Genomic DNA, 27,746 nt, shown 5'->3' on the forward strand with positions numbered 1-27,746 from the left:
CCACCCAAACCCATGTCCATCAAGTCGATGATGCCATCCAGCCATCTCATCCTCTGTCGTCCTTCTCCTCCTGCCCCCAATCCCTCCCAGCATCAGGGTCTTTTCCAATGAGTCACAACTTTACAGGGATAAAATTAAGGAATGTTGAATCCTTGTCATCTACTGGAGACGCAGAGTTGGACACGACTTAGTGATTTAACAACTGGAGACCAACCTGAGATCTGAGGCACTGGGACGTCTACGGGCCGGAGTTGTCACGTTGTCAGATGACACAGGATTGCAGGGAAAGCTCTCAGGTCCACCTTCCAGCAGCACAGCTCTACAACCTGCCTTCTTTATTTAAGTATCTTCTATGTTCCCCAAAGGCTGAATTCCTCTTCCACAAATTTAAAAGTCCTCTGACCTGATCCACTTTGACAAACCTCCTTCTCTTATTCCCCATGATAGAAGTCCACACTCTTGAGTGCCCCACCCAATGCTTTCCCAGCTCCATGGCTTTGCTCACAGCCATTTCCTTCAATACGGCCTCTGACCCCACCTGCTGTCTCCAAAGGTTCAGCCTAAGTGCTGTCTCTGAACCTAGGTGAAATTCCAACTCCCTTCTCCGAGTGCCCGCTTTAACCCTGATGGTATTCACCATTTGCAAGCAAACTCCAGGCAGGCAAGAAACACTGGGTCTTCCCTGGGAGTTGTACAGGGTATGGGCTATACAAGGCTCAGGACAGTATTTTAGGTCTAGGAACAGCCCCCAGGACGTGCACAGGCGGCAGTCTGCAAAGCGGCGCTCTCTCCTCCCAAGCTCGCTGCAGTCACACAGGCCCTCTGGTTTCCCTCCGGCTTGGACTGATGCCTTTCTGCAGCTCCTCAAGGGTGGAGGCCAGACCAGAACCACTGTATCTCTGGAACCTCCTCTAGAGGTGGGTCAGACAAGTGATGCAGGGGACAAGTGGGACAAGGCTCTTGAATGGTTTTTCTTCTGGTTTTGATTAATCCCGTTTCTAAGACAAGGAGGTACCACGTGCTTCAGATGGATCATGGCAAGACCCTCAACAAACAGCAAAGAAGAGACAACTTTGTTCAAGAGCTCATTCAGGGATGCCGAGTTGCCAAACTGATTTACTTCTCATCAGCTTGGCTCTAAGTGTTTTGAGAGGAAGGAATTATAAATTTCCAGGAAACTTGACCATATTCTGCTGGGTGAGAAAAATCCTTCAGGCAAAGTGTTGGCTTCCTACCCATGGGTGATCTCAAGAAACAAAACAGCGATTATACCATGAACTTTTTATGCTAACAAAGAAAGATAACAAGATAGATCAGGAAATGCAACTTCAATTCAAGCACCATGAAATTTTGTCAAGCAAAAATAGTCTTTATTCAAATTTAATGGAAACAGGAGTCACTATACTTTGCAAGACGGGGAAAAATAAAATTAAAAAAAATTCTTTTCTTTTCTTTTTTTTTTAATATAAAACAATATAATCACAATACCAGAATATGGAACTCTACAGTTTATTTCCTATGGGTTACTGCAGGTATCAATTTTCCTTGACTGTGCTTGCTATTCACAACTTTGTTAAGTCCAAAAATATGAAACCAAAGTGGTAGGAAACTTAAGACTTAGCACTTTCACTAAATGGCATACATCAAAGGGCATCAATTCAAGGGCAAAATGGTTGAACTCACCATACCTACCTATGACATCATTCCAGCCTTAAAGCCATCCAGGTTCTGAGCTCCCTGTAGGAAAGGCCAGGCCTGAAAGCCAAGGCATTTTGGATATTCTAGGGTGGGCCATGAGTAAAAGGGGTTTTCAAAGAGAAGATTGTTTTCAGTCGAGCAGGAAGGCCTGGCCCCAGGAGGCTTTATGGAGAGGAAGCACTTAGATTTAACAATTGTAGACACACCATTAGGGGAGTTAAAAATGTACAGTAGTGACGTATGTTCTACTCCAACCACTTGTGCTACAGCTACCAAACATGTACAAAAAGACGTCTCGGGGAGTTCCAGCTGTGGCCACGGCCAGTTAGGACCTCGAGTGAGACCTGGATCTAGACCGGGAGGGTGATCTGGACCCAGACCTGGACCGAGACTTGGACCGAGACCGGGTTTTTGAGGCGGACTTTGATCTGGAGCGTGATTCTGAAGGAAGGTTTGGTTTTGATTTGGAATTGGACCTCGACCTGGACCGGGTCTCCTGATTGACGCCGGCATCCTCACCCTCCCCTCGGCCTTCCCTCTGGCCAGACTCGGACTTGGCGCGTTCCCTCTCCTTGGAGGCCGAGCGGGAACGTGACCTGGACTGCGAGCGGTCAGCGTCTTCCTTCTTCTTCTTCTTGCTGCTGCTGCTGCTCCCGCCGCCGCTGCCTGACTTGCTGTCTCGCTTGCCGCTCCGTTTCCGGCTCCTCTCGCTCTTGCTGCGGCTCCGGCTCCGGCTGCGGCTCTCCTCCCGGCTCCTCTTCCTCCCCTTCCTCTTGTCCTTGCTCTTACTGCGGCTCCGGCTGCGGCTGCCTCCCTGGCTGCGGCTGCGGCTCTTGCGCAGGCTCTTCTCCTTGCTTCGGCTCCTGCTCGCGCTGCCCCGCGCCTCCTCCGCGCCCCTCTCCTGACTGCGGCTGCGGCTCTTGCTCTTGTGCCGGCTGGGGCTGCGGCTCTTGGACTTGCCGGCGCGGTCGCTGTTCTGCACCTTCTCCTCCGCCGGGTCTTTGCTCTTGCTGCGGCGCTTGTCGGCGCTGCGGCTGCGGCTGCGGCTCTTGTCCTTGCTGGGGCTGCGGCTCTTCTCCTTCTTGCTGCGGCTGCGACTCTGGCTGCGGCTTCGGCTCTTGCTCCGGGAACGGGAGCCTGACCTGGGGAGACACGGGGACAGGGACGCTGCGTGGGACTTCAAACGTCAGGCCCCGTCAGAGATGGACTACAGCCATCTGTGGAGCTCTGCCCCACAAGGGAAGGCCCGGCTCGATCTGGCCCAGGACTGCCTTCCGAACCCCCACGACTGCAGTCCTAGAGCCAAGAAAACGGGTGAGGGGAGGCTGGGAACACAGTGAGCATCAGAGCGGGAGGAGGTGCGAGTGGGCCCTGCACGAACCCCAGGAACACCCACCTGGACCGGGACCTGCTCTTAGAATGACTGCTCTTGCTGCTGCCGCTCCGGCTCCTGCTCTTCCGAGAATGTCTGCTCCGAGAGCGGGACCTAGGGGCGCAAATACGTACTTTTAATATTTGCTGACAAAACACCGAGTGAAAAGTCAATTAAGACATCTTTTTAACACGAATGACCCTGGCGGTTTCCAGACACAAAGTTGAAACCAAACTCTCTCCCACAATCTGGGCCCAGAGATAAGTCACCTGCAAAAACACTCCTCTAATCCCAAACCCCCGGCTCCCCTACACCTGCTGTTTTGCTGGGTTGCTTCCTTACTCCCACCAGAGGCCACTGTGCTTCACCAGCTCCTGGCACCAGAAACCACAGCCGTCCTGGACTTGCCTCCCTCCCTCCCCCTCTTCTGCACTGACTCTCTTAATCTTTCTCTACTTAACTACCTCCTCCGCCCCCGACCCTGCCCAAGCCACCACCACTCCCTGCTACCACACAGACCCCTAACTGGCCTTCCTGCATACTCTCTGCCTTTCACTTAGTCATGCAATTCACTGAGACCAGAGAGCTGTTTTTAAAAAAACACAGCTGACTGCTGAAGAACCTGAGTTTGAACTGCATGGGTCCGCTTACATATGGGGTTTTCTTCAACAGGTATGGCCTGCAATACTATTTAATATACAGGTATGGTCTGCGGTTGGTTGAATCCATGGGTGTGGGAACAATGCATATGAATGGCTGGCGCCCCAACCCCCACTTGTTCAAGGGTCAACTGTACACTTCAAGTTTAAAAAATCTTTAGTACCAAGACTGTAGACTATTGTTTCCTACCAAAAGCAACCAGGGTTCCTTGGGGAAAATGACCAGTTCTTTTGCAGGAAAAGCAAAGATGGGACGTATCACCGTGACAGAAAGTGACTTTCAAAGATTTTTGGACGCTATTATCTATGCAAGAACTGCCTCAAATGCTTAATCTGTATCTCAATCACACCCCTCTAGACTTAACTTCCAATTTATGGAAGTTCAGGAAATGAAGTATAAGTTCAACAATACAAAGAAAAACATAAATTCAGAATGTGGGGCAGTAGTCAAAAAAACAGACTAAGAAAAGTAAATGTCACGGGGAGGGAGGGGGGATTTATACAGGCAGACTACTTCAGACGGAAGAGACCCAACAACTCCTTGCAACACATGACTGGATGGATCCTGGCCAGGAGAAAACAGAGCTCTAAGGACATCAATGAACAACTGGGGAAATCTGAATACAGCCTGGACATTAGATGACTTTATGGAATCACCACTAATGTCATTAGGTTAGAAAATCTAAGTGCGGTTAATCTCATTCTTGGAGACACATTATTAAGTAGTTAGGGGTAAAGTGTTAATTTCTACGACTTCTCTTTAAATGGTACAGCAAAATAAATGCATAGGATGTGTCTACAAACAGAGAAAGGCAAACTTTCAGTACTGTAGAAGCTACAAGGAGGGCACGAATGCTCATGAACTATTTTGTCAATATTTAATGTTTAAAAATGCTGTAATGAAAAATTTGGGTAAATATTTAGTAAAGCGCATTCACACAGAAATCAAACAAAACTAAAAGAGACACCGAAGCCAACTTGAAGGGCTCCCGATGACCAAAGACAGAATAATTTGAGCATAAAAAAATGACTGCAATGCATCAAACACTAAATATACAAAGATCCCAGAATTTATTCAAAGTGATGCTAAACAAGCAATTTCATCACCACTTTTGGGTGTTGCTGGGCACATTCAATGTTCTGGAAATTGGTAAATAAATGTATCAACTTTTATTTTCCTTTTCTTATACAAATTTTTTGTTAGGGTGGGAGGAAAAGGGTGCAAGAGGGAAATCATCCCTCACAGAAATAATGCCTTTAAATGCACAAAGAATGAGAAAATTAGAAAGTCATCATGCTACAACTGCTACTGAATGATGTAAGGTGATGATTATCAATAGACATTGACACTGTGAGGTGGACTGCTGCAGAACTGCATAAGGGGCGGCTCACGCCGACAAATCTTATCATCATTCAAAGCGACACATCCAGACCCCACACAAGGGATGCAACAGAAGCACAAGGCACCTGCTCAAATCCTGGCCTTACCCTAAGTGACCTCAGGATCGAACCACAACATTATGGGAAACATGCGGGATAAGATAAAGGGATGTGTCTACCACCACCAGAAAAACACAATCTGAAAACTTTCAAACTGTGGAAAATCTTCAAAACAGAACACTGTTTCTTCCACAACTAAATGCATGGAGAATAAGGAGGGTGAAGGAGGAGATAGTTGTGATTTAAAGAACTGAGACACATGTCATTTGATTGTAATGTGTAGACCTACTGGGATTCTAATATGAACCAACTACAAATATACACATGTATTTGAGGCAATTGGGGAAAGTTGAATATAGATGTGTTGTTGTGACGTGGCTTCATGATTTTATTTAAAAGGTTAGATACCCACTGAAGTATTTATAGATGGAGTGACAGGATGTCTAGACTTGCCTTCAAACAGTGCAGCAGGATGGAGTGATGAAGCAAGACTGGCAAAATAAAAAGTACTGAAGCTGGATGAGCAATAAGTATAAGGGGGCTGAGGTTCATATTTTCTCTAATGCTTTATATGTTTAATATTTTCCATAATGAAAAGTTAATAAACAAAATAACAAAACATGGAAAGCTTAGATTAATGCCATCCCACTGCTCTTAACCCTCACCCTGGCCTGTGGCTCAGCAGGAACTGGCTCTTTGCTGTCTCACAGCAAGCTGCTCTCCTCTGCTTTGCCCGTTCCCCCAACAGGGGCTTCAAAACACATTGTCTTCTCTGCTAAATTGGCATTATCCCCCCTCTTTGCCCATCATGTCCAACACAACCTTTAGGGCTTAGTTTCTATGACATGTCCTCAGGGAAGCCTCTGGCAGTTCTTCAAAGTTGGGCTGTATACTTTTCCTTTAACATACTGAGCACGATGGTAATTATTTGCTCAATACCCATCATCTCCACTAGACTGAGTTTCAAGAGAGCATGGACTGTATCTGTCTGGTCCATCTGCAGAGCAGCTGTTGAATAAGACAGTCTCCGTTGCTGAGTAGCTGGAGTATCTGGGAGAGTAACCAATGGGCCAGTGGTCATGCTGCCCCCAGTAATGGTATAATCTAGGGAACCCAGGAATAAATGTGAAAGGAGGTCACTGATACCTGCCTCAGAGAAAGGACTTTACTTCTATTTGTACTCATGACAAAAGTGTTCAAGAGTTTTACAAATAAATGTTCAGGTCAAAGTTCTGAGTTACTGAACCAGATAGAACCACAGTACTGAAGACTTCCACAGGACAATGAAAATGGATTATCTATGTGCTTTTTGGGGCTTCCCAGATGGGTCAATGTTAAAGAATCCACTTGCAATGCAGGAGATTCAAGTTTGACCCCTAGGTTGGGAGGATCCCTTGGAGAAGGGAATGGCAAGCCACTCCAGTATTCTTGCCTGGGAAATTCCATGGACAGAGGAGTCTGGTGGGCTACAGTCCATGGGGTCACAAAGAGTGGGACATGACTTAGCGACTAAACAACACATGTTCATTAATGAATTTACAGGAAGCTGAAACACCTGAAGACATCAACAGTACCTTGAGTGACTCCGACTCCTGGAGTAGGACCTGCGTCTTCTGGAGCCAGGCTTGTCTTCAACTAATCTGATTTTTCTGCCATTGACTTCTGTTCCATCTAACTTTTCCAAAGCTCTTTTCATATCAGAGTAAGACACAAATTCAATCACCCCTTCATTTTTGCGTCCCTTGTGGGCATCTGCATAAGTCACTTCTCCTGCCTGACGCATATAATCCTAAGAAAAACAAAATCCCGGAATAGGTTAAGACACATTTTATGAAAATACCTAACACAATCATCACCATCAAAGTTTTCCCTTGCCTTTAGGAAGAAATGTCAGGTTTCTCAGAATGAAGTTGACCTTAAGTATTTCCAGCTACACACCAACTATTTATTGAGGTTCTTTAAAGCATCAGACATTAGGTGGGTAGTAGAGATAACAAATATTTAACTGTTCCTTTAAACTGTTTTGTTTGAATATAAATTTTTGAATTTACTGAATATAAAATTGAATATAAAATTTTTTAGTTAACTATCATTTCCCAATTTTTTTAGTGGTAGGTTCTCTGATTATAGAAGCTTTAGAAACTCAAGTTACTACATGCAAGTCAAGTCTTTTACATTTCATTATAAATTCTTATTGAAGACATGTATAGTTGTTGATAAATATCTAAGGTAAAATGTAAACAAAATCATAATGGATTAGTAAAGACAAAAAGAGAACAGAACAGTGTTGTCCACCCCTGGCTTCTGTAATGACTACTGTAAGGCTCTCTGCTCATTCTCTTTGAGGACTTAATATAATCCAATTGGTTGGCTGGAGAAAATACAACCAACATGCCAGATGAACACAGGAGATGTGATTAGTGTTTAAAAAGAAAACGAAATTGGATAAATTTAAAACTTAGGGTCTTGTGGCCAATTTCCCCATGTTTGTTTATACATAATATATACCCCAAAATAACTATCTGTGGAATGAATACATAAATATCCCATAGCAATTCGTTTTGTTATTGGTTTCCTCTCCATATTTTACAGTTACCAACACTGAATATATGCTGTTTGATATTATTCCTTTGCTCATGGTGTCATAAAATGTACACATGTCTTAACATAAGCTACATTCTTCATAATTAGTGTGTCCAACACTTCCTAACTGTTGGGACTTTTAGTTTTTACATATAGTCTTTTGCTACTATTCATAATCTAGCAATGAACATCTTCATACAAAAATTTCTTTACTTCAACTGAATTATTTGCAGGAGTGGCAATTCTGGGCAAAAGGCACAAGGCCCATAAATCAATGATTTATCATCCAAACTGGGATACATCTTAAAGAGTAAGGAAAATGCTATTAAGTTATGCCACACCTGGGACTATCCTGGGCAAGCTGAGATACTGACATACTTCCAACGTTGTTAATAACAGCTCCTAACATATTACATGTTCATTGTTTGATTAAGCAGGATTTAATTAACGCAGTCCTATATACAGTCACATGAGGAAAATGAAATACAGGAGATATTAAGCAAACTGTTCAAGGTCTTAATATTAAGCGAAGGAGCTGGGATGTGAACATAACAGCCAGACTTCAGAACGTAAATTCTTAGTACCACCCACTCTGTGGGTGAAACGACCAATGTTCATCTCAACACCACCACTGGGTAGCATGCATTTACACATTTTAAAAAGTGACAGTATTCCTTTTGCTTATTTTATTTTGCATTTTCTTGGTTAATAACTAGCATTTATTATGCCTGGAACCATTCCAATTTTTCATATAAAAATGCATTAGTTTTTTGTCACAACAGACATGAATATTAATCCTACTTTATAGTTCAGGAGTATGAGGCACAAGAGGAAAGTAAGTTGCTCAAGGAAAATAACCGCTAAGTGGCAGAGCAGGGATTCCATCCAGGCAGGTGGGCTCCTGAGTCCTGCTCTGAAGGCTCCCTTGACTTCCTAGGAAATCAGCTCAACTGCTCTCCTCTCCCGAGTTAAGTTGCCAAGCGGATGGAAGCATAATACCAATTGCGGATGTTGGCCAGGCTCCATTTTAACCCCAAATGTGAAAGTTTTTCTAGTTTTAATTCACAATGTTCAATTCTTAATTCTCAGAATACTGGAGTCATTTCTTTGGGGAACACAGTCTTGCTGGCAGACACTCGCTAAGGGCCTGCTGTAATACTGACAACCAACAGTGTGCTAGAAAAAAATACCAGCACATGTTTTAATCCCAGCTCTTCTGCTAAGACCAACTGTGAACTAACATTTCCTGCATCTCATCTTTGTTAGCTAAAGGCTGTTGAGAGCAATTAAAGAAAGAAAGAAAGAAAGAAAAAAGATGTGAAAGCACACTGATAAGATTACCTGAATGTGAAGGATTCCTAACTATGTTTTGCTAACCCTAAGAATACTCATTTTGCTAGCGATGACTTGTTTAACAAGAAGTGAGATAGGAAACTCCAATCGTCCTTTACATTTGCCCTCCTAAAACCATTCAGATTAAGACACTACTAAATAAGGTTTTTTCCCTTTTGAGATTAAAACTTTTTCAGGACAGGGAATCCCCTGGCTGTCCAGTGGTTAAGACTCAGCGCTTTCACTGCTGTGGGCCTAGATTCAATCCTCAGCAGGAATAGGGGAACTAAGATCCCACAAGCTCCGTGGCCAAAAAAAATAATAACAATAAACAAATTCGATGAAAAACAAATAAAACTTAGAAAAGGACATGGGTCAGATAGTTATTTTCACCAGTGAGGCTCTACGTTGGAAGCTGACACAAACTTGCATATTACAACTAATATTGCAGGAAACACCGTTAGTTGTAATTTTTTCTTTTATTAGGGCAAAACTACACTGTGTTCTCTCTGTAACGTTTTCCATAGAGAAAACTTCATATAATATAGGTTGTCCCTGGCATGCCGGTCCTGTAACATACAGGATAGTGAGATTCTGACTGTGGTCCTGTGGAAACTTTAATCGGAAAATTTTCAGATACTTTGGGAAAGCTTTCTCGGTGTGCCTGGGCCTGTATAAAATGACCTCTTTCCCAACCTTAACTCCTGCCCAACTGTATCCCAGAAAGTTAACAGGGCCCAAACCTTTAGGTCTTGCCAGCTGCACCGACTTGACAAATTCTCCACAATAAGTCTGTATTCTGTGCGGGTAGGAGGGCCGTATTTATCTCGGCCACTTCTTCTATAACCATATCCACCTTTGGAAGGTTCAAATAGATGAGATTACTTCAGTGGAGGAAAAAGAAAAAACAACATAGCACACATTCCCCTTATTAAATATACCATCTGCCCCCACCCCAAAGAGTATATGTATTTTAACTCTATCCCCACCCTTAATTCTAATCTAGATTAAAATAAGCAATCAGCTAACACGAAAATTTAATTTAATTTACAAAGTTGTAAGTATATATATTCATTAATACTTATATTTAAAAATAACATGCATAAATTACAAACTATTAACAATTTAGAAATAAGTAACCAAATTACTAAATCGGTTACTGGTGTTACTCACAGTGATTAAAGTTTTTGTGAATATTTTATATGGAAAAAAAAAGTGTTCAGGCACCTATTTCAGTTTAATCTCATCTGTGTCTAACCCTTGGGATCCTCACCACCCAGGTCTAATGGGGAAAGGTTGCGGTCGTCACATGGCTTCCTGTTTTTGGTCGGCCAAGGGCCACAATGGTTCAAAGAGCCACACATGGAAAGGTAACCCAAGGTCAGCAAATGGACAGGCAGTCATCTTAGCCTCAAAGGATTCTTTTAATTAAAACATTGAGGTCTTTGTTAAATCTATGTTAAACAATTGCATTACAGAGAAAAAAAAACAACAACACAAACATACATCATTAAACATATTTATAAAGTATTAAAACAAGAAATTTATGTCATTAATTTAATTAAAATTAAACATTATTAAAGATGTTTATTTGCAATTTTACATTTAAAAAGATACATCATTTATAAAACAAATGGCTTAAATAATCAATACATTTCAATGTAACATTAATTAATCAATTAATTAATTTAAAAATTAACATTTAATAACAGAGGCATGTCACCGATACAAATGCCCTTTAAATGCTTACTGCGTCCAGAACCGTAACTGCCATCTCGTCGTGGGCCGCGGGCATGCTCAACAATTACTCGCTCACCACAAAGGTCTTTGCCATTCAGTTCATAAACAGCATCATCTGCATCTCGCAGATCATCAAACTCCACAAACCCATATCTAGAAAAGAGCAAACAAAACCCTGGTTGGTACCATTCTGACACTCAGTTTCACTAACATTAAAGAGAAAGCACTGAGGCTCATGCTTAGCAAAGGTCAGGCAGGTCTGGCAGACTACGGCTCGGCTTTCTCTTCCCTTTAGCTGAAACCATTCAGTTCTGTGTCCATGGGCACTGCAAAAGGGCAGGGAGATTTCTCAAGGTTGACTCCTGCATTTCTAGTCGGAGGCTGGCTAATATACAGAGATCATTTCTTCTGTTCCCCAAGTAGCTGGTGGCAAATGCAAAGACCTCCACAGGGATGCTTGGTATAAGGTATGAAATATGTAATCCTACAAGACTGAATATCTGCTCTTTCAAATCATGTAAAAACTCATCTTTTTAGCTTTAGCCTCAAAGTAGTACCTTAGAGAATAGTTAGACCTACATTCAGGCACTGTGTCTTAACTGTTAGATCATGTTTGGAGTAATAAACCAAGTTAAAAAAAAAGTACTATAATTCTCCTCAGCGAAAGAAAAAAGCTTTTAAAGTCCCCTTTTCTCTACCTAAACGAGCCACAGGTGAATTGACTACTCTAAATACTACCAATGAAAAAAACTTGGAGCTATTCTCCTCTTCATGATATTACAAATTCATTTCCATGAGCTTTAAAGGTAGGCTAAAATTCTCTAAAATCTATATACAACTGTGCAAACTTCTTTTACATAGTACTGCTAGGAATTTCCCAGCAAACAAACAGGTTTGGTGGTTTAACACAGATCCAAAAGAAAACAACCCCCTATCCCAATCCTATTAATGCCTGTTGAAGGGAAAAACTTATAAAACCAAAATGCAAAATTTGTAAGATATTTAGAAGCAAGGTCAAACAAACGCCCTATAAACTATATTATCAATAAACTTAAGTTTGGTCTGATGTGGCTGTGAAAAGTCTAGCTTTGTGAGAACTGCCTATACTGAAAAACCAAAACCATCTTAATCATACAAGTTACAATCAACAGCTTTAAACTTTTAACACAACTATGTACACAGACACTGGTGTTCCTCTGGGTTTAAACCTACTGAAACTAAAAACAAGTTAAAAAACTTGCCAGAAGTTCATCCAGCCTGACCAAATTATTCCACTTCCTTTAGCAGGTAATGCTGTACTCAGCAATATGTTAAGAGAACCAAAACTGAGGAAGTCTTGCTTTACTAGAGTCTCTCAAGGTGACAATGTTAGCTAAAACCTTTGTTATGCTGAAATGTCTGTGAGTGGCATTCAAACCTCAAGAGCCACTGAAGCTCAATTCCATTAAAGAAAAGTAACACAGAAACACCCAGTGTTTAATGGGAAATGTTCTGCAATAACAGAATTCAGAAAACACCTGGCTCAACTTACAGATTATGAAGACTTTAAAACATGGTTTCACACTTCCATAAGCTGGAATTGCCAAGCAGCTTAGTAAGAAAGATTTTGACCATGACTGTCATAGTTGATACAGCAAGTAAAACCTCTCCAAATCAGTAACTTACTAAGTTAAAAAGTGCTTTATGATCATAAAAAAATCTCTAACAGATAAAATACACTGCAGCTAGCTGCCTTTTCCCAAGTAGAGTGGGTCTTCAGGAAAGCTACACTATCACTCTTAGAGACAAAATTAAAGAGCTAATTAAAATTTTTTTTCTACTTTGGTTTATTTCTAAATATATAATAAAAACATCTCCTTGCCCCCAGAAGTACATTCCTTAATTTAACTGTCAAGACTGGTCACAGGTCTGCTTTGCCAACTTGCCCAGATGCCAAGTACAGAGGGATGAGAGAAAACATCCAACACGGGCATGAAGTGGCCTCCCCTCCCCTCTAAGCGTTCACACTGGCTCAGCACCATTCAATGCCCTTAACTCGTTTGATGTGATGTCAGAAGGACAACGGCTGACTTGTGAGGATTGTATAAAGACATCACAGAACACCTATTTTCCTCAAAACAATTAGGGTTTACAACCACTTGGGAGTCAGAGAATGCAAAACCCCAAACCCTGCAAGTAACCTGAAACAGAAAGCCAGATGTGTGTTGACAAGTGAAGCTCAGGTCAGAACTCTGTGGCAGAGCATCCTCCCAGACTCCAGCATCACCCTGTGCACACTAAGAGCTCATCCTGCCCTCTGAGGGAAGGTGACAATCTGCCAGGTGGAGGCACAATTATCTAAAAAAAGATAATAATAATAATGCTCACAGTGATCAATCTTCCTCTGCAGCTGAGGCTGAAGCAAGGCATAGCTTCCCAATAAAACTTTTCTGAGGTGTAGGGACCCATTTGTGTTGTCAGAAGAAAATGACCCCTGCAGTTCTTCCCTAATATTTACTACACTTTTAAGAAGTCCAAACGAGCAGATTACTTAGGAACCACATTTCGGGGATATCTTAGCCACTTACTAAAACAGCTGAATTAAGATATAATTTATCCCACAGAAAAATCTTGGCTACTACTCTGTGAAAAGCCACAAAATCTAACTAACGTTTAATGTGAAAGTCCAGTCCAAGGATTAAATCAGGACCTGACCGTCACTTGACTTGCTGGGTGGGCCTGGAAGACTGAGTCAGATATCCTCCTGCACCATAAACCATGCCTGGTGTGATTCCTGTTCTGTAAGCAAAGCAAAGATCAGATCAGTGCGGGGTTGCTTCCACCACATCACTGTTTGTGTCGATCCGTTTTACTGAAAGGATGACCTCACTTCATTCAGTAAGTGGAGTGAATGAGTTCCCCAAATCAGGCAGAAGACTGGATAGCAACAATAAAATGGTACTTAATATTTATTAAGTAACTTCTGTACTAAACAACGTTACTTACTTAATAAACACGGTACCCAAGAACCAGGTGCCATTATCAGTTTTACAGATGAGGAAACTGAGGCACACTGCATCAAACAATTAAAACAGCAGATGTTCAGACTGTGGCCTGACCTCAGAACGCCATTAAGACTGGAGTGGCAGGAACTGGCCTGGATTTTAGTCCGGGTTCCACCGCAAACCGATTCTGAAGGCACATCTAAACCATTTTATTTCTCTGAATCCTAGGGAGCTACACTCCGTCTCTCTCAGGTTTCTCCTAACATCAGAAGTAGGTACAGTCAGTCCTCCTCTGGCTTAATGATGGGACAGAATTTTAGTTTTATTTAAATAGCTTGTCTCTGAATTAAATTTTTGTGCCTTTAAGAAAGTAAAGCTCTCCCTGGTAACATCAGAGAATCTTTCTAAACAGATCTTAAAATTCCTTTGTGCTTTGCAGCAAAAAAAACCATGAAACTGATCTCCTCTCCCCTAAAGTACTCTCCTCATGAATTCTGTGCCAAAGGAGGGATACAAAATACACACACGCATGCATGCACACTATGAGCTGGCATGCGTGTACTTAAGTAGACATACCACTAAAGTGACCTGTATATATAAGCCTTATGGTCATAACCTAGCAGATAAATTTCTTAATTCTAGCTGCAGACATCCTTCCTCTTCTCTATTAAAAACAACCATCTTTCAGTAACTCTAGTATGAGAATGAAGATGAAGGAATTCGGGAGAATGAACCCATGACAAACTATAAAATCCCTCTAAGGCAGGGACTGATAAAAACAAACCAAAAAAACCCCATCCGTATGCCTCCTCTGGCTTGACTCTCAGATGTTACATCTGCCCTCTCTCTACGCCTGTGTAAAAGAACAGAAAGTCTGGCTTATCTATTAAATGCAAATCTTTCCAATTAAAAGAAAAATTCCTTTCTTCAGTGTTCCTCTGCAACTGCCTTTCCCCAAACTGTTTTCCTCTAGATTATGTTTAATCCTGACAAATTTAGTCAAAAAATGAAGGAAGAGGAATCCCTGTCATTTTCTAAGAAAAGCGGGCACCATGATTCTTACTGAATATTAACAGGTAATCGGGACACCACAAATAAAAGCCTCGTTGAGTTATGTGGGCTGTTCTAAACCTCAGTCCATTCTTACATTACTGCCAATGCTCGGGTCTTCCCCATTCAACAGCTAACGGATTGCTCAAACTGTCAGAACTCTGAAATGCTAGAGCTGGAATGACATGCTTTTAAACTGAAGTACTCCAAGACTTCAGTTTTTGAAAAGTTAATCAGTTTTTCACCTAAGAAAAATGACCACCCAAGGTTGGGATATTGCTGCACATCCCCTGATCCTAATAACCTACACCAGTGGTCCCCAATACCACTGTGTACGTCCTACTGAAGAGGCTGGGGAGTCTGCCTGACCCCTCTAGGGAGGGCTTAGGGCCACCTCTGTCTTCCAGACATCTTCCCTGAACGGGGGTGACTGAGGGGGTGCGCACCACCAGCTGACTGACGGGGAGTGGGGCTGGGGGGCGAGGGAAAGCAAGCCTCCATGCGTATGCCTGCCCTCACCTGCCAGCGCTGCTTACCAGGGGCACGCCTTGGATGTTCTCTCTATAGGAAAAATTTGCCCCTTTCCACGGCGGATCTCTGCTCACCTTTGTCCTAAAACTGTGCCACATGCTTTTCTTTGTATGTGGACATGACAGTCCTCAGCCAACCATCAGCAGGATGTGTTTTGTTTTCCCAATGTGGTGAGCCATTCCCACATTCACTGGCAAGAACCGAACCTCCATGGCTGGTCAGGATTAGGGATGTTGCTGTAGCCAAGGAAAAATTTTCATCTGTTGAAGTTAACCCATGGGGTGGCTTGAACCCTGAAACTAGGGTCAAAAGCAATGTACTTTAAGGGCACAGCCCTTAAATCTACCCTGAAAGAAACAGCATTCAGTGAATAGGAATCAAAACAGCTCTTTCAAAGCACTCAGTGCTGGTCCTGTGCTTCAGCCAGTCTGTGTTCTGAAGTGCAAAGGGGCACACTGACAGGCCTGTGGTAAAAAACAGAAATTCTTGCTCTCTGCATAAAGTGCTGGGAAAACTGCAGAACGGCACTTCTGCAGCCAACTCTCTAGTGCTCAGGTGAGGCCAACTCAGAAAGCTTGTGAGTGACAACTGTGTTACTATCCCCAGTACCAACGGTCTGCAAAACCCCAGGGAAGCAGTGGTCAGGATCTCAAGGTAAAACTGACCAGCGTCCCATTCACTGCCCTGGGCCACGGATTATGGTTGCAACTTGACGACCCCAGTAACTGGGGGTTGTATGTAACCCACCACTAGGAGCTGCCACACACAAAGTGGGTTCCTGAGATCCTTTCTATCCTGAGACAGGAAGGAGGCTGCTCTGGGCATTCTGGCCTCCCTCTCTTTAGCCTCCGAGGAGGGAGGGCCATCACGGCCACCCGTGGAAGGTGGATGACTTACCCGTGCTCTCTGAGTGGCAGAGCTGGGGTGCGACTTCAGGGCTCACCAGTACCCAGTCTGGGGCTCTTTTCACGTCGGCACACTGGCAGTTCCCGCACACCAAGAGCTCTCTGCTTAGAGCTAGTGTGGATTCCTGGTCTGCAAACGTTGGCCACATCTCAGTCTGCACTTGATCTTTCCCCACCTTCAAAGAAGAAAACCTACCTCATGATTCCTCTCTTCTCGGTCCCCGACCGTCAGATTCACTCCTAGCCCCCTGCCATGGCCTGCCTGCTCCCTGGTGACCCACCCGGCGCACCGCCCGGGCTACAGTGCGCTCGCGCTGCTGGGCTCTCGGGGCGCGCTCTTCCTCTCGGGTAGACAAGGAAGGTCTCACCTCACTTCACTCTAGAATGTGGCTACTTTTACTTAGTCAACTTGTCTGTTCACATGTAGCAGGGAAAGCCAGCTGCTGTATCATTCTTTTGCTCAGAGGTCTACACTGACTCCTTAAGGTTTTTCTTGATCCGTTCTCTAACTCTGGATTGCCTTGATTACACAAGGTGAATCAGAACCACTGTCTTCTGTAGACTTGAGAATGCTCTTCCATGAGTCCCAGAAACTTGCATTAGCACTTTTATTCAATTTTTTGTTTTACATGATAGTGTTTTGGTGACCTTTCAAGCCTTGTTCTTTTTTTCCCTTTTCCACCAGATTTAACAGAACATAATGGAATTAAGTTTTAATCAAGGCAGAATTGACTAGGTCTCACCTATTTCTTTCAGTATTAAAATATAATTGAAACATTAGAAAAATGTCAAGCCTTGTTCTTTTTCCTTTGTGCTTATCTTCTCATTTGACTATGAGCTCTTTAACAAATGCTAGTATCTAAATAGTGCCTGGCACAAGTAAATGTTTCATCTATAATATTTCACTCATTCTTCATATGATATGTGAAGAATGCACTACTATTATTCCCATTTTGCAAAGAGAAAACGAGGCTGGGAGAGGTCAGGCAGTTTGTACAGAGTCAAGGAGGTCCTAGGCAGCACAGCTGGACTGGAACCCAGGTCCATCTGACTCCAAAACCCAAGCTCTACCACAAGGTCACACTGCCTTTGTAAAGGCAGGTATTTCTTCTCTCCCACATTCCTGAGTGTAATTCTTTCAAATTCAACAAATGCTGCTGCTTGGCTTGATAATCTAATCTCAGATAAGCCAGGCTGTATTAACATTTTTTTTGATACAGTCAGGTAAATTCTCCAGACCAAAAAAGAAACTGATGATGGGGCAGGTGAAGAACCTCTAAGCTTGGGGTATGTCACAACCAGGTTACTTTCACTCCTCTTTTGGTTCCCATTAGCCAGTGTCAGCCATCTGGTCCTTCCGAAAACATGTGTGGGTTCAGAACATAACAGACTAGAAGAATAGAGGAAAAATAAGATTATTCTGTGCAGTCCCCATTCTGGAGGCCCCATATTAACCCCTGGAATCGGTCTTTGGTTTTAAGGCTCAGCAAAAATTAGACCAGCATAGAGATGATGGAAAGTTGGGCCTAGAGGTGGTAAATGTGAATGGATATTGACAGTATTATGTACTTAAGGATGCATTTAGTTTTGTAAGGAATGGTGACTGGGACCAAAAAATATAAGCATGAATGGTGTGGGAAAAAAACAGACCAGAAATCAAAGAATATGATAAGGTTTACAGACTTTCAATTAAACAAATGATTATAGCAGCAACTAGAAAAATACTTTGCAGATGAAAGGCATCTATAATTTAACTCCAAACCAGTTTTTTTTTCTTCCAAACCACTATTAACATGACTATTCTAGCCCACCTCTTTCCCTTTGCATATAATAATAATATATTATTATTCCCTATAAAAATGTTGACAACTCTGAGCTTTACTGATAATCTCACAGATGAAGAAATGAAGACTTAAAGCAGTTAAATAAAGGCTACCCAATATCTGGGATTCTTTAGACCTAGGTCCTCACCTAAAATCAACACTCCATTGTCATGTTCTCTTGTCTCCACGTCAGTGGAAAGAAGTGCTCCAAAGAGCAAACAGTTTGAGAAATATAAGCTATAGCACAGAAAATCAGCCACATCAAATGTGTTGTGGAAGACTAATGTCTACATGAATATTAGCATCTTATGAGAAATATTAAATGACAAGGAATTTCTGCATCTGATGTGTACGATACTGATAAGTTGTGAACATCCTCTAAGCTACTAGTGGAACCAAACCTATATGTCAATTATTAAAATTTCAACACCAGTCAAGGAATATACAGAAAGATAATAAGTCATTAAGAAGACACCAGCCCATCTCTGAGAGAATATTCACATACTGGAGTGAGAAAAAGAGAACAGAAATAATCATTATTCTAAAAACTAAGTGATAATACAAAATTCCTTCAGAAAGCAGGAGGAAGAGGGGAATCTATAACCAAATTCAAATCTAGTTTTACTGTGCAACCAGTCTACGAGCTTATTTACCATTTTTTTCCAACTATCCAAAACTATTTCAAAAATGAACTAAGAAAATTCACTTTCACTATACAGTTACCATATTCCTACCCTATAAAATGGGACTACCGCTAGAAAGCAACATACTTGTAAATAGTTTGTGGATCAATCTATCACAACCATAAATCCTGTCATAATGAAATGTATCACTGTGACCTTTAAAGTCAACAGGGCTCCTTTCTTTAAAGGAGGGTAAACAATTCCATCTGCATGCATTTCAATTTCCTGACACTTATCAACATTAAGGGTAAATGAAATTAGGAAGTCTCAAAAGAGTCAACTATTCTCTGATGGGGCTTCCCTGATAACCGAGTTGGTAAAGATCTGCCTGTAATGCAGGAGACGCTAGTTCGATTCCTGGGTTGAGAAGATCCGCTGGAGAAGGAATAGGCTACCCACTCCAGTGTTCGTGTGCCTTCCTTGTGGCTCAGCTGGTAAAGAGTCCGCCTGCAGTGTGGGAGACCTGGGTTCGATCCCTGGGTTGGGAAGATTCCCTGGAGAAGGGAAAGGCTACCACTCCAGTATTCTAGCCTGGAGAATTCCATGAACTGTATAGTTCACGGGGTCACAAAGAGTCAGACACGACTGAGAGACTAACTTTATTCTCTGATGACACACTTGAAGTTCATGAAGACTCAATCACAAATTAAAAACAATTAAAAAACTCAACGAGATGAAAAGTCATATTGCTGATTTAGAAAACTCTTGGAATGGAAGATAGAATCACTGTTACTTGCAGTTAATGAAACAAAGGTATACACTCAGCAGACAACACCATCTGGATCCACACCAAAGCTACAAACAAAACCAGTTTGTACTTACCTCTAAACGACACTACAAGCAGGGTGACAGACGTTAAAGCCTCTGAGGTTATGCCTCTTGGGACCATCTTGGCTCTTTCCACGTCCCTCATAATCGCCTCACAGTCTCTGTTTGTTTTGGGTTAAAGATGCCATTCCCCATGCTACCTTAGGGACGCCTTTCCCGTGAAAATTATTTAATTCACTTAATATTTTAATGTAGTTTCACATTCCTTAAACATTAATGGATCAACAGCTTCGTTTCATCCACAAGAAGCAACTTTTCTCAGTCAGTTCATCTAGTCTGTGGTTCCTGACCCCCTTGCCCAAGCCTCCTGCTCACCTCTTTCCCTCCAGTCCTCCCACCCACCTCTAGGTCTTGGAGGCCAGTGTTCATGAAGGCCTGCCTCTGGCATCCAGGCACAAGACATGGTTGGGGACCCTGGCGGAGGGCCCTGAGTGCTTCTTCAGGAATGCAGAGGTGCTGTTCCAGGACCTCCAGACTTTCATCTCAACATACAGCAAAAGTCATATAGGGCATTTCCTCAAAACACAGGCATGCAAATCCAGGGCACAATCTACCCCTCACCTCCAGGATACTCCAAGACCAGACAGCCCTAGCAATGACAACACAACAGACTGTTTACTCCTTTTACCTGCACAAAATCCTACCCTGGTTCTCAGCCATCACAAAGCTGACACCACCCTTAAACTCTTCAAACAGCAGCCTGAGGAGAATCAGGAGCAGTCTCTGCCCGGAACCAATGTCATTAAAACAAAACAAAGCACCAATCTCACTTTGAGCAGTAACAAGTCAGTCTGCTGGAAGCCTGTGCAGAGACTAAGGGCTTCTGGAGGTGGAACCTGAACTACCTTCTCACCCCTGGAGGCAAGGCCCCAAAGGACAGGACTGAACCTTCTGGAAGGAAACCGCATGAGGGCAGCTTTGACCTACACCACCCACGCTGTACCTGGTATGTGCGTAAAGAAGATCTTCAGTTTCTAGAGTTGTCAGTAACTCATTTTGTGACCTTGGACCAGCCACTCTCAATTCCTGTGTCTCAGTTTCCCTATCAGTACAAACTAGAGATAACACTTGTTTATTTTAAAATTTCAGTGTTAACTTACAAATTCATAAATACTATCCCCAAGAGTATTCTCTCTGATGCTTTGAGCATCTTTCTTTCGAGGAACTCAAAATACAATCTTGTTTAGACTACTTGGAAGAATCAAAAAATCCCGGGAACCCAACCACATTTTATCTAGTCTATATCCTGTGCCTACCTTTTGAGAAGGGAAGAACATTTCATGTGGCCCTTTTATTCATTTGATACCTCAATCAGGAAAGGAGGAGCAAGCTATCAAAGTGAGAATAAAGATTTAAGATGACTTGGACAGATTACTAGAGATGACGTTTATTCTTTTCACAAACTGACTGGGAAACCAGGAACATGAAGTGGAAGTCTCAAGCCAGGGCAGTTTAAGGTGGTAGGTAACATTCGGTCAAATCACAGCATGGTATGATTTCTTGGCACTGACTTTTTAAAACGACAGAAATTTAAAAAGTGCCCATGGCTTAAGAGGGAAAAAAAAGACAACATACTTAATATATATATTTTTGGAGGTATGCTGACTTCAGCAAGACGTCAGTAGAAAAACAACTTGGTCACATTTGTAATTTCTTATTCGTTTAAGAAAAGCTCTTGGTAAGACACCTGAAACCATTTCACCTGTTAAACTAACAAAGACTTTAAATAACACAACTGCTCGGTGCTGATGAGCTGCCATGACGGGTGAGCTCATGAGCTGCAGGTCCAAGTGTCACTGGCGCAGCTTTGTTGGACACTTATTTGGCTATACCCATGGGGAGCTTTCACTGTTCACTCCTGCCGTGACATGCATTTTACTTCACAGAACCTGTTCTAAGGAATGATTAAAAATGTAAACAAAGTTTTATGCACATGACATCCATCACAAGGTTATACACAACAGCAGGAATTTAGAGACAACCTAGGAAGAATGCTTGGGTAAAGCATGATTCAGCCATACAATGGATTTTATGTAGCCATTAAATGATGTTTATGAGAAAAACTTTAATGTAACAGAAAAAAATATGTGAGAAAAATTAAGCAAAGAGGGACATAAAATTGCACATAAAACCTTGTCTATGTTAAAAGGATTCTTAATGATAACTTCTACTTTGTGCTTTTGGTATTGTCTAAATTATCTACAACGAACCTGTATTTATTTTCTAGTCAGTCAAAAAGTTACTTTTCTTTAAAAGTTCTTCAATCTGTTATGCTTGGTAAGCTAAATAGATAAGGCTTAAAGGCTGCAAGATAACTTCCTAACACATATATTTGGATATTCTAATTTAAAAAGTCATAATATTAAAACATTATGGTAAAGAGTAAGTTCAGAAAAAGGAACTCTTAAATACGGCAAGTGAAAATATAAATAATATGGAAACCAAAAGGCAGCCAAAGTTCAAAGTGCGTGTAATCAGCTCCTCACATCTGTGGCTGATAGAACCTGCGGGTGTGGGGAGCGGACTGCCGGACCTAGGCATCCACAGACCTGGGTATCTGCAGGGGGTCCCAGAACCAACCCTGTGAGCATACTGAGGGACAGTGGTATACACTCTGTCTCCAAAGTCCATTTTCAAGGAATCTGCCCCAAGAGTTACATAAAGGATATTTGCCATATTTATACGGTAGATATTTATATATGTACAAAATAGTGGAAGACCAAAGACAATCATCTTGTCGTACAACTTAGTTTTGCTTATGTACATTTTATTAAACAGTATTTACATGAGGGAATACTATGTACCGCTTAAGAACTAGGTTGCAGGAGATCACTCAACGACAAAGAAGAGGATGAGACTGTTAGGTAGCAGCAGGTTACAAAACAGAACATAACAGTATGAATCCAAGTTTGTGAAAAAGGGAGGCGAAGAGGCTGAAGAAGTGCATGCAAGAAAAGGCAAAGTCTAAGTGCAGACAGTGTCATTTTTAATTTTTTGTTCTCTGTATTTTAAAAATTGTACAATATGAAAAAATTTTAACCAGAAATAAAACAGTATTTTGAAACGTCATACAAATTAAGTATGGGCTTTTTTTTCTGGGGGTGGGGGTGGGGGTGGGGCATGCCGCACAGCTTGCAGGATCTTAGTTCCCTGACCAGGGACTGAACCCAGGCCCTCAGCAGTGAAAGCGCTGAGTCCTAACCACTGGACTGCCAGGGAATTCCCAAGAATGGGTTTTAAATAACAAACTAACATTTCAATTAGCCAGAAACCAATAACTCTGAATAGCAATTATATTTTCCTTATTGTCTCTTTAAAAAACAAGAAGAAAAACAAGCTCTTATCAAGGATTCAGTCAAAAAAGAACATCCCTGTGTAGGTTCTGGGGTTGGTAGAGATTCTAGCCCAGTATCTCAGGATACTAACAATGCCCTACAGTGCTCAGGGACTAACAGAAAAACGATGCAACTCACTGAAAGCCTTAATACATTTAAAAAATTAACTAAGGTATCTTCTACTTGAAGGAATTTTAAGCAAAGGGTGAAAACAAAAAACTTCTTGCTAATACTTAAGATATCATGAAAATCCAATTACACCTCTGTAAATTCTGGCTGTTCAGTTTCACTGTATTATGAAACACAGGTTCTGAAATTTATAGCAAAGTTTCCCTGGAGAGTTTTAATTCACACATTTAACCAACTAAAAAAAATCAACACCCCCCCCCCCCCAACTCCTCAATGGTTTGGGGGTTTACATGTCCAGCTGCTAGGCAAATAAAATAATCCTAGAATATGATCTGTCTCATTCACCAACTAAAATATGGAAAAATTAAAATAGAAAGATCTATGAGCAAGACTACAATATTGTGTGGCAAAATACTGTATTAAAAAAACCATCTACATTTTACATGAAAAAAATAAAAGTGACTAACAAAAAAGAAAGTTCACAGAATCCACAAATAATCAAAGACAGCAAAAGTTACCACAGAGCTGGAAGGCTAGAACAGGTGCTAATATTGTTGCTTCCTTGACCCCTGGTCCCCCAGTGCTCCTGCTGGAGTCAGTGTGGCACACACGGATGAAGGAGACCAGAGGGGATCTGGAGAGGCCTACATGGTCGTGGGAGATTTACAGCACGTGTTCGTGGTCCCAAACTGAACCATCTTTCCAGGAGTTCTCTAAAACAAAGGCAATCTAGATTAGGGTTACCTGGTACAATAAAAGCTGGCAATGCACTCCTGTATACATCTGCCTTCTCCTGATCCCAAGAGGGTCCATAAAATGTTCTCCTGGATACTAAATCTCCTCCGGACAGTTCATCTGTTTCCTTGTTTGGTCAACCTTTCTATTTATACCATTGCGTTATGCCTATTTAATTCTGAACTTTACACACAGTCCTTCAGCTCAACTTATCTACTGTCTACTGATAAATCTCACTTCTACAAATTTCCAACTCTTCAGCAATCTTCAAAGCCCTAACCATCCAAATTCTGCTTTTCAGTTTCAGAGATATAATAGTCACAATCCAGATGTGTTAAAAATGATTCTTAAGGAGCTCTATTACGCTTCCTAGTTTTCAGGACAAATTTACACATGTTGCTAAATTATGCCATCCTTTTAAACTCCTCTGCACTACTGCCATCTAATTCAGTCAATTTGTGTTTCAAATAGCCTAATTTGTTCAGAACTCATTTTCTCTGCAATGATTCCTGAAGGTACCAGGAGGTGCACCAGTTTGGTGTCTGTCACACCTGCCTTCAAATTCCTAAAAGGACTTCCCATTCCTCATTCCTTTGACTTTCAACCACAGATTTCATGCATACCATGGTTTAGCTGCACGACTGCAAAAATGAATAGTTCCCCTTAGAGATCCATGTATATATGGTCCTGGAAGGAGCAGTAGTTCTTCCTCTTATATCACCATTTCTCAGGTTGCTCAATTATTCCCTCCAGAGCACAAGCTTTTGAATGTTTAGTGTAAAATCTTATAGTTGTTTCTGATTTATGTTGTTAAACTTCTAGATCATTTGTGAGACTCATCCAAGCTAGACTTAACTGTATTTCAAAATTCTTCCTCATTTAACCATCACCAGTTAGGACATACACTACTCCCAGACACTTCACTTCAAGACCCCGTCAATCCATACTTCAAAGCCTATTTCAAACAAACCACTCCAAGTTTCACTTTCTGAGTTTAAACAGACCAAGCATTTCTTAATTCAAATGTAGGCACTTAATTTACTCAAGAGTAGAACTGTTTTTCTGCCTCCTCTTTTCATTTAGCACATCAACAGCCATCTTGGCGGTTATCAACATATTTATTTCATTAATTAGTTTCCATTAATTATTTTCCCATTAGTTTCAACATCATTTCTTGCTATCACTTGAGTAACCTTAGAGAAAAGACCTCACCAAATATGGTTTCATGTTACTAAACACTTAACAAGCTGTCTCCTTATGATCTGGTCAGACCCCTTTGAATATAGACACCATTTACAGTTACAAGCCAAATGTTTTACAATTCTTATCTCTAATCTTCCTTTTCCTGGTGGATGAGGAAACTCAGAATCAGAGAAGTAACTTGTTCATAGAAAGTAAGTGGTTTAGATAGGATTTGACCCAGGCCTGTCTGCTTTCAAACCCCATGCTTTCCCCAAAATTTAATTATTCTGTCAACTTGGCTGGGTTCCGAAGAAAATTGGGAGTTTGAACTTAATCATTCAGACACATATTTATCACAGTAACAACCCCCTGCCCAATTTAAGAGTTGAAAGCTCTAATGTACAAAATGAAGAATGTCCTAAGCCTTCTACTTTGAAAGAAATTAGCATTCATAATGAACACGTGATGGAGGACATTTCCCTCAATAAGAAGGTGATTCTTCCTAACAATCAATTTGAAATGACTTTTTAAACGCAGCCAATAGTTTGAGTACATTCTAGCTTCCGATTTTCCCCCGATATTCAATGAAAACTTCATAAACCTCTCAAGTGTTAGCTGCTAGTATTACTTTGGGGAATAAACTCTAGTCATGTCAGACCTGTTGCAGAGTAGGTCTTAAAAAGGGGGGATGGGGAGCCAAGAGTTCTTCTAACATCCAAGGTTTAGTACCCTAAAATATTTCCCCTACTCCTTTTTTTTATATCCGTGTATTTGAAGTCCTACCTGACATTTCCTGGTTCTCAGTTTTCCCTGTTGAATATCTTCTCCAGGCCTGACTCATCTGTTATTCCTGAAACTTGTAGCTCCTGTGGGCCCTGTTCTACCAGGGTAGATCAGGAATACAAGTAACAGACCATAGCCGGGTAGGAAGTCAGCAATTTTCTAACTGTAGGTCTCCGTCTACATCAACGAGTTGACAACTCATGGTGGCCACTATTCTCCAACAAATTCGACAACCTCAGAGCAATTTCCTGGCAAGCCGAGAAACGGAAACCCCAGCATGGAAACTATACGCAGTCTTAAGAGATAGCTGGCTAAGACTTTTAATTTACTCTTGTAGAGGGAACGGTGAAGGCTTTCAGAACCGCAAGCCGATACTTTTGAAACCGTCCCTAGACTATTCAAACCAGTCTCCCGCCCAAAAAAAGAATAGCACATGGCAAGTCTAAAAAAAAAGGGGGGGGGGGTCCCTTCAGAGCTCCCGTCCGTGGGAGAGATGCGCTGTGACCATCTGACCCAGTAAACTGGGGAAGAGGTGAAAAGGAAGCAGGAAATTTGTTTCCAGCAACCCTCAGAGCGGGAAAGGTCGGTCTCTGCTGGAGACGAACCAGGTCCCGAGAGGGAAAAACCCAGGCCGCCCTGGAGCTGTGTGCTCTCCCGCCCGCAGCCCAATCCCACTCGGGTTTTTCTTCCCCCCCGTCCCACTCAGCGGCTCACCATCGCTCCCATTATCCCTCCGCCACCCCCACCCGCGCAGGCGCAGTGGGAACTGGGGCCTACCCGCGCCCCCGAGGCGCCGCTACTATGGCGGAGCCGGAGATGGCCGGTAGCAGCTCCTAGTGGGGCAGGCGTCCGTCTCCCGTCCCCGCGGCCTCCCGCCACCGCCGGGGCCCCGTCCCCACACAGCAGGCCCCTCTTCAGTCCTCCTCACCCGTTCTTCAGATCCACCTCCAGGATCTTCCCATAGCCCTTAAAGAAGCGCTCCACATCGCGCTCCCGGGCCTGGTAGCTCAGGCGGCCGATGTACACCCGTGGCATCCCGGCAACGGCGGCGGCTACTTGGCCCGGCCCCAGCCCCCCTTAGGCGGCGGCCGGCGAAGCGAGAGCGCGGCAACGGCGGCGGCGGCGGCAACGGGCGGGCAGCGGGACGGACGTAGCCGAACCCGGTGACGTACGCGAGCACGTAGCTCGCGAGCACGCGCCTCCCGCCTCCCCGCAGGCGGAGGGTAACGGGAGCGAGAGAGCGCGTTCGCTTCCCGCCCGGCCAGGGACGGGGGCGGGGCCTGCCCGGGGGCGCGCCGGCGCGGGGCGGGGCCAGGTGATCGACAGGGGCGGGGGGTGCGTGCGTAGGCCGTCAATCCCCAGTTCTCTCGCGAGCTTGGCGCGCAGCGTAGTCCGCTGGCTTCGCCACTTCCCCCGGAAGCGTCCATGCCTCGCTCCACAGACCTGCCAGCATTTCTGCTTTTGTCCTTTGCACCGGGAGTAGCTTCGACTTTTTGAGCAGGAGATTTGGAATTAAACCTGGCTTCTAATCACCTAAATATCTGTGACCATGGGCTCATTATGCGCCTCCTCGTTGAGCCCCGTTTGTTTTCTAAAGGGGATTGTAACTGCAACCCTCCAGAGTTGTTCTGAGAAGGATAGGGCATCTCAGCACATCATAAGTGCCCAATAAAATAACAGCAGTATTATTTTAAAAATAGGACTTGTTTTAATGAAAGCAACGTGGAAAGTGAAGAAGGTTGGAACTATGGAACTAGATTAGGCGTGACATTGGCTACATTACTGGACCAACTTAATCTATTTTCTAACTTGTAAAATTAGAATAATTTATCCCATCTCAGTGGACTACCAGGGTAACGAAAAGTGTATGTGAGAGAGCTTAGAACAGTATCTGGAACGTGGTAGAAGCTCGGTAAATATTGGGTCCCTTTTCACTAATCCAATTTACCTAGAA

The 27,746-nt window shown here is 42.7% G+C and overlaps 1 protein-coding gene across 1 annotated transcript; it reads right to left on the reverse strand.

Annotated features, from left to right (window-relative positions):
* Positions 1-1,357: 1,357 nt before the first annotated feature.
* SRSF4 (serine and arginine rich splicing factor 4) lies at positions 1,358-27,053 on the reverse strand. Its single transcript, XM_065930240.1, has 6 exons — positions 26,721-27,053; positions 10,835-10,977; positions 9,828-9,940; positions 6,744-6,958; positions 3,095-3,184; positions 1,358-2,840 (listed from the first exon to the last, which is right to left on the reverse strand). The coding sequence occupies exons 1-6, from the start codon at positions 26,825-26,827 to the stop codon at positions 2,024-2,026; spliced, it is 1,485 nt and encodes a 494-aa protein (XP_065786312.1). The 5' UTR covers positions 26,828-27,053; the 3' UTR covers positions 1,358-2,023.
* Positions 27,054-27,746: the final 693 nt, after the last annotated feature.

Source organism: Muntiacus reevesi, chromosome 3 (genome assembly GCF_963930625.1).
Source record: "Muntiacus reevesi chromosome 3, mMunRee1.1, whole genome shotgun sequence".
NCBI lineage: Eukaryota > Metazoa > Chordata > Mammalia > Artiodactyla > Cervidae > Muntiacus > Muntiacus reevesi.

Excerpts from the sequence above, each read along its gene's own strand:
- SRSF4 (XM_065930240.1), bottom strand. The coding sequence starts at position 26,827 with ATGCCACGGGTGTACATCGGCCGCCTGAGCTACCAGGCCCGGGAGCGC. Across the intron at positions 6,959-9,827 it reads GCAGCTGGCAAGACCTAAAG|GATTATATGCGTCAGGCAGG; the intron begins GTTTGGGCCCTG and ends TGTTTTTCTTAG. Across the intron at positions 3,185-6,743 it reads AGGAGTCGGAGTCACTCAAG|GTCCCGCTCTCGGAGCAGAC; the intron begins GTACTGTTGATG and ends TTGCGCCCCTAG.